The sequence below is a fragment of the Coffea eugenioides genome, chromosome 1 (genome assembly GCF_003713205.1).
Source record: "Coffea eugenioides isolate CCC68of chromosome 1, Ceug_1.0, whole genome shotgun sequence".
In the NCBI taxonomy this organism is placed as follows: Eukaryota; Viridiplantae; Streptophyta; class Magnoliopsida; order Gentianales; family Rubiaceae; genus Coffea; species Coffea eugenioides.
Genome location: NC_040035.1, coordinates 5,822,459 through 5,838,097, shown reverse-complemented (window position 1 = coordinate 5,838,097; position 15,639 = coordinate 5,822,459). Strand labels below are relative to the sequence as shown.

The 15,639-nt window shown below is 34.5% G+C and overlaps 1 protein-coding gene across 1 annotated transcript; it reads left to right on the top strand.

Moving 5' to 3' along the window:
- Positions 1 to 11,892: 11,892 nt before the first annotated feature.
- LOC113766334 (putative disease resistance protein RGA3) lies at positions 11,893 to 15,639 on the top strand. Its single transcript, XM_027310541.1, has one exon. It carries the CDS (start codon positions 11,893 to 11,895, stop codon positions 15,637 to 15,639), a length of 3,747 nt encoding a protein of 1,248 aa, XP_027166342.1.

Sequence of the window (15,639 nt, the reverse complement as noted above, 5' to 3'; positions counted from 1 at the left end):
CTATTAAAAATGCACTTCTTGGTTTACATTTGAATAAGACCACACCTGGTACTAGTGGACCTTCTTGTCTCGGATGATTATCTCATAGCTTTAACTATGTACACGTGCAACTAATAGCTTTTGCTTTGCGTGAGCAAAAAAACTAGGAATTGGTTAAAACCTATACGAAGTGTGCTTTTACGAATTGCTTGATTCATTCTTAGATCTTGTAGCTTGTTATGAATTCCAGTTTTCTCTTAGACTAGCAGCACTCAAATAAATTTCGTAAGGCCTAAATTTTCCTGTGCATTACCACATGCTTCCCTGAATCTGAGTATTCTACTTGACACTAATCTAATCTGAAGTTAAAATCTATGTGGCTCTTGTTGACTAAAGTACCGCTGGTCAAAATGATATGCATCCTTGTTTAAAGAATCCTGGTTGAAGTGAAAAATTCTGGATGGAACCCTCTTTTGCTATTACATTGGTGTGGATTTGGTGGTTTAACACTTCTAATCCGCTTTATCCTTTGAAGTCCTTATATGTGGTATAGTATAGATTTTATGTATATGGCCTTGGATTTGTTTGTTTTGACTTTTATATAATCGGATGTTGGCTAAATCTTTTTTTTTTTTTTCCGGAAACGATAGGTGGTATATCATATATATTCGAAACTTTACAATATTTGAGCAACGGCTCAACCAACTGTACCAAGTGTACCATGACACTTAAGGAGTAACTAAAGTTCTCTCCTCATCCATACATATGCTTAGAGCATAAAGACTAATCTGATTACATAGAGTCATACTACTAATATTCCTTACAGCAAAGGAGCACATTTGAAACAGATTAGCTAGTGCCAGAATGTCTTCCACCAACGTGACCATGTTTGGATTGTCTCCTGTCCCAGAGTTTAGCAAAGCTGTGAGACGTTTGTTTGCATTTATGACTTTGATCCTTTGCCATCGCAGCTGTCTTGCTTTCATTAGTGCCAACCTTACCCCTATAGCTTCATCCTGAATGTTCACTGACGAGCTCCTGTCTACTAGTGCCCATTCAGCTTTGATTCTTCCTCCAGCCTGTTTAGCCACGATGCCTATTCCTAGCTTATGGCCCTCCCCTGCTTCCTTTGTAACAATCTGGACTTCTATCAATTCATTATCCTCCATCCTTTCCTCCTCCAAACTCACAGTTGCTGCATCTGTTTCTGATGTGCTTCTATCTTCCTTTCCTTTGCTAGCCTCCTCAAACTCCATCCACTCTGTGTTAGCCTTCTGTACAATTCTTACTCCTTCTCTATCCTTTCCTTCAAATTCCAGCTCATTCCTATCCTTCCACAGTTGCCAGAGTATATTTGCAGTCAGAGCTATGTGTTGCTTTCCTTCGTTCCTACATTTGGCTTGCACTAATGTTGCCCACCACTGTTTGAAACATCCTGTTAGATTCTGGATGCCATCCCATTGCACGGGTGCTATTTTCCAAACCTGTTGAGGCTAAATCAACATGTTATTATTTTCCTTTTCAGGGCAAAGGAATAGTTGAAGACTATTGCCGATGATGCATTGTCAATATGTTCCAAACGGAGAGAAGTTTTTGGAGACCTGGTAAAGCTGATTTTGAGGTGAACATTGTTGTGACCATTGAATTTGGGAAATTGTATTTAGTATTTGAAGACCTGACTACTGTTCTGAAAAAAATTCCTTCAAGATCAACCCTGATCAGCCAAAGGTTATAAAAAACGAGGAATAGCAAAGGCCTAAGTGTGGGTTTATGGGAAAAGGCAGCAAGAGATCTTCAAATTGCATTGAAGCTGGACTACAATTAGGAGATTTATGTTAAAAAGGTAATTGTCTTGTCTCACTTGGAAATCCTTGGTGGTTTTCCCAGTATCTGCCAGGTTGATTTTGGTATATCCTGCTTGGGTGAATTCATGTTGGACTAGTATTATCCTTAGACCTTTTCAGCTCCATGTAGCTACAAAGTAGTAATTGTTGATGCCAATTTGGCAGTGCATGGATACAAAGTATAACATTGTATTTAGGTGGTTGTATTCGTAGACTAAATTTAAAACATAGTCTCAAAATTTTAGGAGAGAAAATAAAAAGGACAGATATGAGCTTTCTGCAATAGACATAACAAAATAATGCCATCAGATACCTGAAATTTCTTCTTTTCTTCACTATTTCTCATATGTGCTTTACCTAGTTTAAGATTTTTTTTTTTTTGCCTTTTTTGGTTAGGGGTTTGGGAGAAAAAGGGGGGGGGGGGGAGAGGAGGGGTGTTGGCTCGACTCTGTGAGATTTCTTTTCTTGAACCTATATTTCAGTGACCTTCTGATTGGGAATTAGATTGGCAATAGAGCTCTTACAAGAGAAACACAGCTTTAAAGAATTTTGACTTAAGCTGCAGTATTTATTCTCACTGGATTGGTGTATAGACAAAGTATTCCTTATTATTATTGGCTCAATCTTTTCAGTATTATTGCAGCAACTGAAAACAAATTCTCTGTTTCTGTATGGTGCACTGTTACAAAATGTGGAGTTGCCTGAAGTAGTACTTTGCATTACTGCCAACAACAATTTTTCCTGAGTTCTCAGTTTTTCTGCTTTGCAGTTCAATGCCGCATATCTTGGATGATGCCTCATCATTTGCTTCATATCCTTTCGAAGCTCAAACAGCCAGAATTCAATATGAGCATTTTTAGAGTTGGCATGATCTATTATTCATGTTGTTATGGAAAAATAACTCTGCATTTGCTTTTTGAACTCAGATTACATCAGTTCTCAGTTTAGTTCGCGTTTGGTTAGCAGAAAAACAAGGGAATGTGCTGTGACAGCTCAATAACTGCATCAGGCCCCTGCGAAGTGTTTTGCAATTCTTTTTCTTCTTCCTCTTTTGATCACTTTGAGAACGTTTCCTCCTTACATCAGTTCTTGTTTCGTCATTTGCTTATGGAATTCTGGAAGATGCTTTGCCTTCCCTTACCAGACTGTAAAGAATTTATTCTACGAAGATCTAATGAATCAGGATGCCATGAGCTCTGCGGTGTATGAAAGCTCTTAATAGATCACAAATTGAATCCGTGACATGAGGAGGTTTTCATGGTTAAACCTAAGCTCCAAAGTCTTAGGCACTTGAAACGTCAGCCAACAAATCATGTGGTGACATTTTTCTGCAAACAGCTCATGAGAACTCGAAACAATCGACAGAAATAAGCAGAAGTAATACAAAATTTTACGCAATATGAGTGATATACCTCATTTCATGACTGCAAAAGCTAAAGCAGATTATGACCAATGCCCTGTACTTTATCTGCGCGTAGCATGAAGCGTTGCAAACTAATATGGGCAAAGTTCAATTTTTAGAATGTACTTGCTTTAAGTCAGAACATTAAGAAATAACTTTGTTTAAACCGGCAATGTCAAGAATTCCAGTTGCATTCTCAATTCCACGAATTCAGCTTTTATGCAGATTGAGTGTTGACTACATAACGGGTGATGAAATTCATGCTCCATCCATGGGTTCCTAAGCATTACTTCATCGTGAGAAACTGAGAATAAACCCAAGGGAGATATGTGCAATAAACACGTTGCTAAACGTAAACAACATACTCCTATTGATGATGGCTCCGGAAACAACCTCCAACGTATGAGACAACTGATTTTAAAAGCCAAATTGTTTTCATGAGATTGGTTTAAAACCAAATAATTTGTTTTGTCATTGTTGTTCATGATAATTTACCAGAAATTATTACTTAAACAACTGCCTTCAGTTTCTACAAGTTCTATGATTACCTTTGTAACATTAACTACAGTGCTGCAAAGCAGCTTTTGTCTATTTAGAGAGAATTCCAAAACTCTTGGATTATGGCAACAGCTGCTCCCTTCCTCTTTCCAGATGAACAGTGCTAAATGTATCAGATGCTATTTCTTGCAGTTCTTCAAGATTAGCGTGTGGCATTTGCACCAAACTCCAGAATTCATCCATATTAAACCTTCCCATGCAATCCTCTTTGGCACGTTCCATACCAAGTTTAAGCGCAGCTTTAGCAAACCTCTTAGCTTCACCATCCAAGAGTTCCAGAAAGATTTACAAGTGAGACATCTCGGGAATTGGCCACAGGGGTTATTGATCTGAATTTCTTCCAACTTCTCCGATGCGTTGGTTGAGTGCGATGGTCGATATTGTGACGATGGTTGCGGGTGCCAATTGGGAACAAATTCAGATTGTGACGATGGTTGGGGGTGCCAATTGGGAACAAATTCAGATTTTGGGGCGTGGGTTTTGATGCACAAGTTTTGGATGGTTGGTGGAGCAAATCTGAACCTTTCATGGCGGCAGCCGAGAAGGTTACCGGTGCAAATCCAAGACCTTTCAAATCTTGAGATTTTTTTTTTAAAAATCAATATCATGTTAAATTTGGACTAATTATAAGCCACTTCTCGCAAGTTTTTCCCTAGTGTTCATATTTCATAATAGTTGGATATATAAAAAGCAAAGTGAGCCAAATGAAGCAGATGAATTCATTCTGCTGTCACCAAAAAGACTGAACTAGCAATAGGACTAGAAATTACGCAAAGAAGGGTTCTTATTATGTTTACAATTAGGGAGGAACAGCCCGCGCGATACACAAGAGTTTGATGCTTGTGGTTGAAAGTAATTAGTAATTATTGTTTAATATTGGAACTGAAATATGATGACTTTATCGTGTGACTTAAAAAGAAGAAAATCAGAAATTGGGTAGTGAGTCAATAAAATAATATGCAATAAAATATCCATATACTATATAAAAATAAATTGCAGTAAAAAATTATGTTTGAATTTCAACTGCAAATTATCATCAAAAGTCTCTTCTGGAATTTTATCCAGGATGGCAAAACATTAAAAGCATTAACTGGATGCCTCATCTCTCGAATCTCCGTGAAAGATCCCTCAAGTAATGGTTGTGATTTTTCCCTTGATTTATGCTCAACCTAACTTATCAAGTTTATCCATCAATCACTTTGCATCCAATCTAATCTAGACTAATTTTATTTTAGACTAACTATTTATATAATTTGGTGGGCATAATCTATCTATCTATCTATCTATTACTATATTATATAATTGTGTTTGTTTCTTTTTTTATAATATCTAAAATACCCTTCCTCATAATGCTCATATAATCTAATCTTTCTAATGTTTCTATTTGAGTCCTATATGATAACAATTTTCCTAAACAAATGATTGAAAGAGATTATAATTATGTGTCCGATGTTTTGTGTAGTCCCACAAAACAATCTTTCTAATCCAATCTTCCAAAGCATGTTACACCAATAATAACCAAATTCATACTTCTTATCTTTTGATCTATCTTCTATCTATTATCTATTATCTATTACTATATTATATAATAGCCTTTTTTTCCTTTTTGGTAATGCCTAAAATGCCCTTCCTCATAATGCTCATCTAATCTAATCTTTCTAATGCTTTTGTTTGAGTCCTACATGATTACAATCTTCCCAAAAAAAAATGATTGAAAGAGATTATAATTACATGTTGTATATTTTGTGTAGTCCCACAAAATGATCTTTCTAATCTAATCTTCCTAAACAAATGATTAGGATCTTTCTAATCCTTCTTTAACATATCACAAGCAAAACATATTACACCAATAATAACCAAATTCATACTTCTCATCTTTTGAACAAAAAACATCTTTTGGGATCTTGCCAATAAGAAATCTTTTGCTGTATTTCTTTCACTTCCTCAACTAGCATAAAGTGAAGCATACAAGGCTTCTCTATTTTTTCAGTATAAATAAATAGAAAAATCAAGAAATTAGTGAAAGAAAAAGTCCCATCTAAGAAAATCACTTTAATTGTTCTTCATGTGCTGTGTTGGTGTCTTTTAACTAGGTTATCTTCTGCTTTGAGTCTCTCTCCAAAGAATTCATCCCCACAGCATCATCAATATTAAGGTTCATATCTCCTTTCTATTAAATTAGGGTTAATAACAAAAAAGCCCCCTATGGTATACCTAATATACAGAAAAGTTCCCGTGGTTTCGAAACATACAAAATGACACCTTATCTTTTGAACTAAATTGTAGACTAATAGAATTCATTAAACTTAACGGAATTCGGTAAACTTAACAGAATTCGGTAAATTTAACGATAAATTTAACGAAATCCGATAAGTTTAACGGCCAAAACTGTCATTTTTGTTAAGTTTAACGAATTCTGTTAGTTTACAATTTAGTTCAAAACATGAGGTGTTATTTTGTATATTTTGAAACCACGGGAAGTTTTTTTGTGTATTAGGTATACCACAGGGGACTTTTTTTGTTTTTAACCCATTAAATTATAAAGTTTCCATAGAGCTTTACCCTATTTGAGCTTTATTATAATCTAAGACTAACATGCCAAAACATAAAATATAAAATATTAGTTCACGTTTAATTCAATAGATGACGCTGATTATTATATGGTTCTTTAGGCTCTAGAATCAGGAACTACTCATTGTTACAGGGTTGACGAATTTTTTTTTTAGTTTTAGATTTTGAAAGATCATCTGTGAGACAATTTGTTATAGCTCTTAATTTATGATGTTGAACTTATTGCTTTCTTTGGCAATGCATTATTTTGCAATTTATCCTTCCAGTGCCTACCAACACACACAAGATGGATTATGGATGGTTTATGCATATTGATAACAACACGTACATGATGTACAATAAGATCTCTAAATTTAAAACTTAATTATTATGCAAAATGCTTTATTTTGCAATTTATCCTTCTAGACCCTACCAACACACACAAGATGGATTACAGATGGTTTATGCATATTGGTAGCAACACTTACACGATGTACAATAAGATCTCTAAATTTAAAACTTAATTATTATGTAGCATGTCAAAAGATATCCCATATTTTATAACTTATCTTTGCAAGTTGTTTCTTTACATTGTTAGTCGCATGGCAGAAATTTTTTCCTTTATATGATTAGTTGGAATCTTTGTTTAATTGGACAATGGGATGTGTTTTTGTGTCTCTTTTTGACTATTAGAATTTAGTATTTAGCAATATAACTACGTAGCCAGTAGCCACATGAATGTTTATTATTAAAATTTCAAGAGAATATTAATTCAGAAAATTTTGTCAACATTTACAGGAACTATAGGGCATAAAGGATAACATCTTCATTCTATCAGTCCCTATTAGTGTAATGATTTGGATAAACACGCTTCCATATTATTTAATGCCAATTATATTTGCAAAGACACATCAAAGACTAAGAAACTAGATTAGAAATATTGAACCCTGATGTTCCCAAGATTTAGGGATGGTTTGACTAGCAAAGGTATCCAGATTGGATTATGACTGGTTATTCCTGGTTACTAAACTATTTTAGACACATTTGAATATTTTTGGTAGCTAATAAACTATTCTCTATATGCATGATGCATCTTTTTTACCCAATAAAAAATGTATGCCAATTTTCAATTTTACCAGCCCACCTTACTTTTAAAGTTCTAAATCAGGTTTTTAACACTTTAGAATGTTAGATACCTAGTAGAGAATACAGGAAAAATGGATTCAATAAAAGAAGACTGCTTAATTTGTCAAGAACTATTTTGCTTGAGACAAAAATATTGTCAAATTGCAAGGTTAGTTCAATTTTTGTGAAAACCAAAATTCATAAACAAGTGCAATTTCTATTGTGATTTAAATGATTTTATAAATGTGGAAGGCACCAAAGAAACATAATTGAATTTTGTTTGATAATACTTCTATTGTGATAATACTTTTAGAAATTGAGGAACGAAATATATTCAATAGGATTTAAGGGACTATTAAAGTCATTTACCAAGATTTGCATAAAATTGTACCCATTTACTATTTTAAATACGAATCCATGATCTAATTAAAGCATATAAGCTGTGCACGTTTGTTTTGCACTAAAGCTTATCATATTTTTTTCCAAATATCACAGTAAGCAACAAAACCAAGGAAAAGTAACTAAACATATGGTCTATTTACATTACTTTTTCATTTTGGCATGCTAAAAACATTGTTATATCAAATGAGACTATTATATGGTAGATTACTTTCAAATGATTACAGTAAATGTTCACTTTAACATGTTAATTGAGATGGTTTTTGTTTAGATATCATTTCCTTATCTCGAATAATGCATCTTTTAGTACATAATTTTCTCTATTCCAAGAATCAAATTTTCCTTCTCTTAGATAATTTTTTCCTATAGAAAGGAAGAAAACAGGAATCATAATAAAACTTCATTGAAGAGTATAATTAATAGCTATCACTGTGCTATACTACAAAAGTCTATAGCAAAAGTTTCAAATTGTCAAAAGCTATAACTAAGTTGTAAAATACATTAAATACATGTATGAGTATGATTTAAACCATAGTAATCTAGATGATGTATTAATGCAAACAAGTCTACAAGATTTAAAACTGATAAAACGAACCGCATCTATGAAAGATGAAAGCCTTTTACATGTAGGATACAAATAATTCATCAAACTTCTTAATTTGTTTATGTAAGTGACCTATATATTAAACTTTAGCATAATGAAAATCATAACTATCTAAAACAAGCTATATGACTATTGGCTAGAGGAACTAGAGTATATGAGAATGAGAAAACTTTAAATAGTATTAGTATCTCAAAGAGTGAAAATATGGATATACTCGATTTTGAGTTATTCTGAGAGTATGGAACAGAACTTGTAGCAGTGGGCATAAGTGCATGTAAAATCCAAAATACTTATGTGAGGCAAAGAAGCAATAAGAAAGAAGGAACAATCCAAGATGAAGATGCAAACCGTCATCTATCTTACCGTGGCTAAAATTAAATGCTTTGAGGATAGTCTCCTATTCTAATTGGTTATTATTCTAAAGGTTAAAAGATGTATATAAATGGAAAATTTTCTAAACTTGGTGAATAATCCTCTCTAATTATTCATTATATGTGCGAACTTTCTTGATTATGATGCATATTTGGGACTAATTTTATGAGTAAGGATCTCTAGCTGTGCAAAAGTAAAAATTAGACCAATCATTCACTTTCTTCTTACTTTCCAAACCTTGTCTTAACTTTTAGAGATTTGAAATGTATGCACTTAATATTAGTTTGCAAGTTATTTAAATTTCAAAGGTTTTTTTTTTTTTTTTTTTGAGCATCAAGGTTTCCAAGTTGTCTTTTGTGTTAGGTAACTTTCAAATTTTCATCCTTTTTAAGCATTTTAGATAAAGAAGGAAGAAAAAAGTGTAAGAAGCTGGTGTTGATGAAAATTTTAAGTTATATTTGAGGTCAAATGCTTATTCTTCTCATAATCACCAAAAAAAAAAAAGAAGAAAAGACCGCAAGCAATCCTAAAGACTATTAGTACAAGTTAGTGAAAGTTAGAAACATTAAGTGATTTGCTGGATACCAACATTAAATAGCATAGCCTAAAAAAATTAAATAAAATAGTCCCAAAAAATAAGGATTAGCTAGATTACAGACTCAGATTTCTAGCAACAAATATTTTACGTCTTACTATTATACCTTAGATAACGTGTTATAAATATGCCAAACTCCATAAAGGTGATTTCAAGTAATACTACCGTGTCTTATTATTTAAGTGTTGAGACTTACTCCTCACCATTTCTATCTTGGCCAACAGTTTTGGAGATTTATATATGACTAGCATTTAGAGTTTTTGTTAGGCTTATTAAATTTTAATTACAATAGTTAGTGCAAATTTATAAAAAATAAAAATTAGTGACACTAAAAATCTTTTTCATTTTAGTCAATGTGAGTAAATCTTTACTTTTTGAAGGCTAGAAATAACATTCTTGATTGAAATGGTGAAAGAATGAACTTAACTTAAAATTTGGCATTTCTCTCTCTTCTTTACTTGCACTTAAACAGAAAGGTCTTCTTGAATTTTGTTCATCAATCTCTTGGGTTATTAAGCATTACAATCTACCATTGGTTGATGCACTGTGTTCTTATTCTCCTTTGAAGAAACAGAAAATACTAAAACTGTATAATAAAATAGAAAGCACAAATTTCAACCGCTAGGAAAAGTCAAGTAAGAAAAAATAAGGAAAAGAAACTGGTAGCCTGGTAGGAGCTACAAAGATAGTGCTTCATTTCTTCGAATTGAGTCGCACGATGTATTAGTTTCAAGATAATAAGACAATAGATGATTAGTTGTAATGGTGAATAACTAATTAGTCTAAAAGAGTTTTCAAAAAGTATACATTGATCAAATGGTTGAGGAAAATCTAGGAACTAGATCAGTGAACCACAAATATTGATGAGAAACTATTCACAACAAAAAATAAACCTACATGTGCAAATAGCATAACTTTGTCAAGGTACTTAAACATCAAGTAGAAAGAAACAAAATAATTTTCCATTAGACATTCTTCGTGCAATGTATCACAGGAATGAAAATAAAAAAGAATTTGAGTTTTTTGTAAGTACAAACTAAGACTTGAAGCAAATATCAAAATGTGTATATTCCAAAATTAGAGGGAAATGCATTTCTAAAAGTCAAAATAAAATATTTATGAATGCGAACAACATTTATTAACATAGCATCGTCACATACATTTATTACTATAGTACTTTTTGATGTAATATATGTAAGGAAAATGGTAGTTAAAAAGGTAAAAATATGATCTACAAACATTTTTATGGTGTAATTAAAATTTTATTTCCAAATAATTAGATATCCAAACAAACCCATAATGTGCATGATTGCTTCATCTTTATCAAGTTTATTATTATTTGAATGTGTTTCATCAACTAATTGTCAATATAAACTAAAGGAAAGAAAGAAAAGTATGAAGTTGAAACAAATTAGATAAAAAGAAGTTTACGCTTCCCACGCAACATTTGGAATCATATTATACTAAAAAAATGTTCTAATTGATTATCTCCCATATGGATAGTGAATAATTTATTAGGTTACTATTGCATTATATTCTCATTAAAAGCAATATTTTTCTTTAACTCATGTTATCCACGACTAAACTATACTCTAACAAAAAAGATAAACATTACAGAAGAATATAAACAATTCCAAAAGAAACTAAGATAGGAAACAATGAAAGAAAAAATTTTAATAAACCATTAAGGAGCTTGCCTGATTGAAAAGGCAATTTAAGAAATTTATAAGTTTTGAATTTTTTTAGCTTCCAGTTGTATTATGAAATTTAAAAGTTAAACAAATTTTGCTCAACAATATACACGTGCAATGCACATGCTCTTTTCTAGTACTGATTAATCACATGTTTTTTACACAAATAATAATGTCAATTTATTAGTTTGACTTTGATTTTTTACTATTGACAGTTAGTTTTAATAAAAAAATTAGCAATAATTCTTTAACCCAAATCATCAAGGGTTACAAATAGATTTTTAAATAATAAAAAATTATGCGGCAAAGCACCAAATGATACGAGGGTAAAAGGCAATGTGCCCTAATCTTAAACAATGCTGTGTTCACTCAAAACATGATGACGTGGTCTTTTAACTTTTGGTTTTCACTTTTTTGTGCATGGCATCCTTGCGCTGGCCCATACTAACCTTCTCGATATCTTTTTATTTTTTTAACACTATTATATTAACTAATCTTCTCTATATAGTTCCACTATGAACAATCCTGTGTTGCTTTGTTACAGCTTGAAATGCACTATCATTTGTCGATTATCTGTAAAAGAACAAAGAAAAAAGAGAAAAAGGTAATGAAGCTTTTTACACATTATTGTCATCAATCATCAGTCTTTTGCTTTTGACGGGTCCTTAAGCAATTTGTCATTTTCTGAATACTAACATAGTTTATCTTTTAGTTTCGAACATGAGCAGTTGAGTTCCTAGCACTCTTGTTTCAGAGTTCTTGAGGAAGAGAAAATGGAGAATCTGATTGCAGTTGCCACAGTAGAAAATATGCTGAAAAGATTATTTTCAAGCACTAATATTGATGCTACTGAGCTTGAGTACTTGGGCTTGGATGAAGAACTAAAGAAACTACGCGTTTCAGTGAGTAGGATTCTGTCATTTTTAGCTGATGCTGATCAGATGGAATGGCTTCTTTGTCAACCATGGCTGATGGAGCTTCAGGACTTGGTAGTTGATGCTGATCACGCAGTTGAAGAGTTAAACTACGAGGTCCTGCGAAGGAAGGTTGAGATTCCGGAGCAGAAAAAGTCGAAAACGAAGAGTATTAAGGTACTCTCACTCTCCTCCTACTTCTTACCTTCGAGTCCCACAGTTTCTCGTCGAAAATGTAAGAAAAAACTCAGAAACATAAATAAGAAGTTTGAAGGTATTATCAAATTTGCCACCGTTGGCGATGAAGTTCGCCGCATTCTAGACAGGACTGTGACTGATTCACCAGAGGTGGGTAGAATAGTCGGAAGAGGAGAAGATGTGGCAAAAATAGTGGGAATCTTGACAATGCAAAGGACGACACTATGTTCTTCTGCGCTTACCATTGAGGGACCGGCTGGACTTGGAAAGACGACTCTGGCTTTTCATGTCTATAACCATTCAGAAATCAGCAGGCACTTTGCCATGAAATGGTGGATTTCTGCAGCTGGTGAATTTGAAACCAGGGGAATTTTTAAACTGATCCTTGAAGAACTGACTGAAAATTCTGTTTCTGTACACGGGGTGCATGAACTGGTGGAAAAACTTCAAAGGATAACGGAAGGAAAAAGATATTTGCTCGTTCTAGACAACCTGTATCTAGATGACAATTTCTACGACTCTTTTGTGCACTACATTTCTCAAATTGAATCAAGAGAAGGAAATTGGTGGCTTATAACTACACGGGACGCAACAGGCTTGAGAAATCATCCAATGAGTCGATGTTTGCCTAATTTCAATTTTCCAAGATGGCATTTCCCAATTATCAATTTGAGTCCTTTGGACGAGGAGAATTGTTTGGCCATATTCAAGGAGCATGCCTTTGGAGGCCCAGGACAAGCTCTGCAACAGCAAGAGATTCAGCCTGAAATTAGAAGGTATATTCTGGACATTTGCGAAGGTATACCACTGGCAGCGAAGCTACTTGGGAGCTTGTTGTGTATGAAGGCAGATCAAAAACAGTGGTTTTTGATTTTGAAGCGACTGACTGATTCATGTGGAGATATGGCACTAAATTCAAGGTTGGTTTTCTATCAAATGCCATCTTCTTCTCTTAAGAAATGTTTTGCTTACTGTTCAAATTTTCCCAAAGATCATGGAATAGACAAGGAACAACTTGTCCAACTATGGATAGCTGAAGGTTTAATTGAACCAGAGGATGAAAGCGCACTGGACTTGGAGGATAAAGGCTACGAGCTTTTCTACATTTTATTACATCATTGCCTCTTGGAAGCTGCGAAGAAGGACATATATGGAAATGTAACACATTGTAGGGTGCCTGATGCTCTTTACAGACTTGCAGTGTCACACTCAAGATATGATAGCATTGATTCGGAGAATCCTACAAGAAAAGATACTCTGGTGAGATATCTTAGGGCACAGTCAATTGAGCAAGATGATATTCCTGGGGAATGCAACCTTATAGTGCACTCAATGGATGGAAAAATTCAGAGAGTTGAAGCATCTAGGATGCTAAATGTTAGTACATTAATTTTGAAGAGCAACATATCTGATGACTTGCTATTGAACTTCAAATTCTTGCATGTTCTAAATCTGTCTTATGCAGATATTGAGGAATTGTCATTCTCAATTGGCAACCTGGTACATTTGAGGTATGTTGACCTATCCGGGAACAGATTCAAAGTCCTGCATGAATCGATTTGCCTACTCTACAATTTGGAAACCTTGAGGTTACTCGAATGCCCTTCTCTCAAGGTACTCCCCATGGATATTTCAAATTTGATTAGCTTGAGACATCTTCACTTTTACTATGATGAAGAGTTTCAGATGCCACCAAAGATGGGACTGTTAACTTCGCTTAGGACATTATTGTTTTACAATTTGGGTCTAGAAAATGGTCAGGGAATCAAGGAGTTGGGATATCTGAAGAATCTTAGAGGCAAAATTGTGATACGCAAGCTTGAATTAGTAAGTAGTAAAGAAGAAGCAGAGTTTGCAGACTTGTTTGGAAAAATACTAGTTTATGAGTTGGAATACCACTGGAGCGACAACAGAAATGGCATTGGAAATGATCGAATTGTCCTGGAGGGCCTCCAACCCCACCCTGAGTTAAAAAGCTTGACCATAAGAAACTACATGGGTTACGAACTTCCTTGGTGGGTTGTGAACATGCAAGTGAAGCGAAGTTTCCAGCTGGACAACTTGATGGAGCTCAGACTGATAAACTGCAAAAGACTTGAAGCGCTTCCCATGCTCGGGCAAATGCCATTTCTTCAGTATCTTGAGCTTAGTGGACTAGCCAATGTAACCCGCATTGGTCAGTCTTTCTATGGTGCCAATTATTTGGCTCTACTGAACAGAAGAAATGGCATACCGCAAACCACAATAACAGTATTTCCAGCACTTAAAAGACTGAAACTGGACAGCATGCCCAACCTCATTCAGTGGATGGAAGCACAAGTGAGGCCACCTATTGAAGTATTTCCTTGCCTAGAGAAATTGACTATTCAGTATTGTCCTCGATTGTCAACTATGCCATACCATTTCCCTGCTGTTAAGGAATTGAAGATTCCTTTTCTTGTTCACAACAGCACGCCGTTAGCAAACATATGTTCCAGTGTGACCACTCTGACTGAACTCTGCTTATATGGCATATCGGAGGTAACTTGCTTGCCTAATAGCTTATTTTCTTCCAATCCGAAGCTTGAGATTTTGTGCATTTCTAGCTGCCCCAATTTGACTCATGTTGTGCCAAGTTTCCACAATTTTGGCACTTCTCTTCGTCAATTCTCTATTAACGGATGCAACAGGCTGAGTGAATTACCACAAGGTCTAAATCACTTGTCTTGTCTTGAATCATTGTCCATAGAAGAATGCCATGATCTCAAATCCTTACCAGATGAGCAACTCAAGTTCCTTGGGTTCCTGAAGATTGCTTATTGTGATGAATTGGGCCATTTGCCCCATCAAATGATCAAATCTGCAATAAACCTAAGGTCCTTAAGGGTTTCTCATTGCCCCAAGTTGTGTTGTTTGCCTTTGCATTTGGATAATAAGACTCTTCTCTCATCCCTCTGGATATCAAACTGTCCCCAATTTTTTAGTGTTCCAGAAGACCTAAGGCTTTTTTCTTCTCTAAAAGAATTGCGTATTGGGTGCTTCTCTGATTCGGTTCAGTTCGAGTCATTTATTAGACAAGGCATTCCTAACCTACAAGAGTTGCATACCATGGGATTATATGGCTTGCCACAATGGACAAAACTTCCTCATGAGCTCCAACAACTTCAAGCCTTAAGGTTACTCTTCTTGAGTGATTTTGGAATAAAAGCTCTGCCCAATTGGCTTGGGAAACTTTCTTCACTTGAAGAATTAGGTCTTTACAGGTGCAAGAAACTCAAGGACATGCCTTCTAATGAAGCCATGAAGAGCCTCACCAAATTGATGCGTCTGTCCATATTTGGCTGTCCATTAGTTAAGAAAAAATGCTTGCGACATTATGGCCCTGGATCTGGATGGTCAAGCAGAAAGTTCGAGCTTTATACAGATTGA

Excerpts from the sequence above, each read along its gene's own strand:
- LOC113766334 (XM_027310541.1), top strand. The coding sequence starts at position 11,893 with ATGGAGAATCTGATTGCAGTTGCCACAGTAGAAAATATGCTGAAAAGA.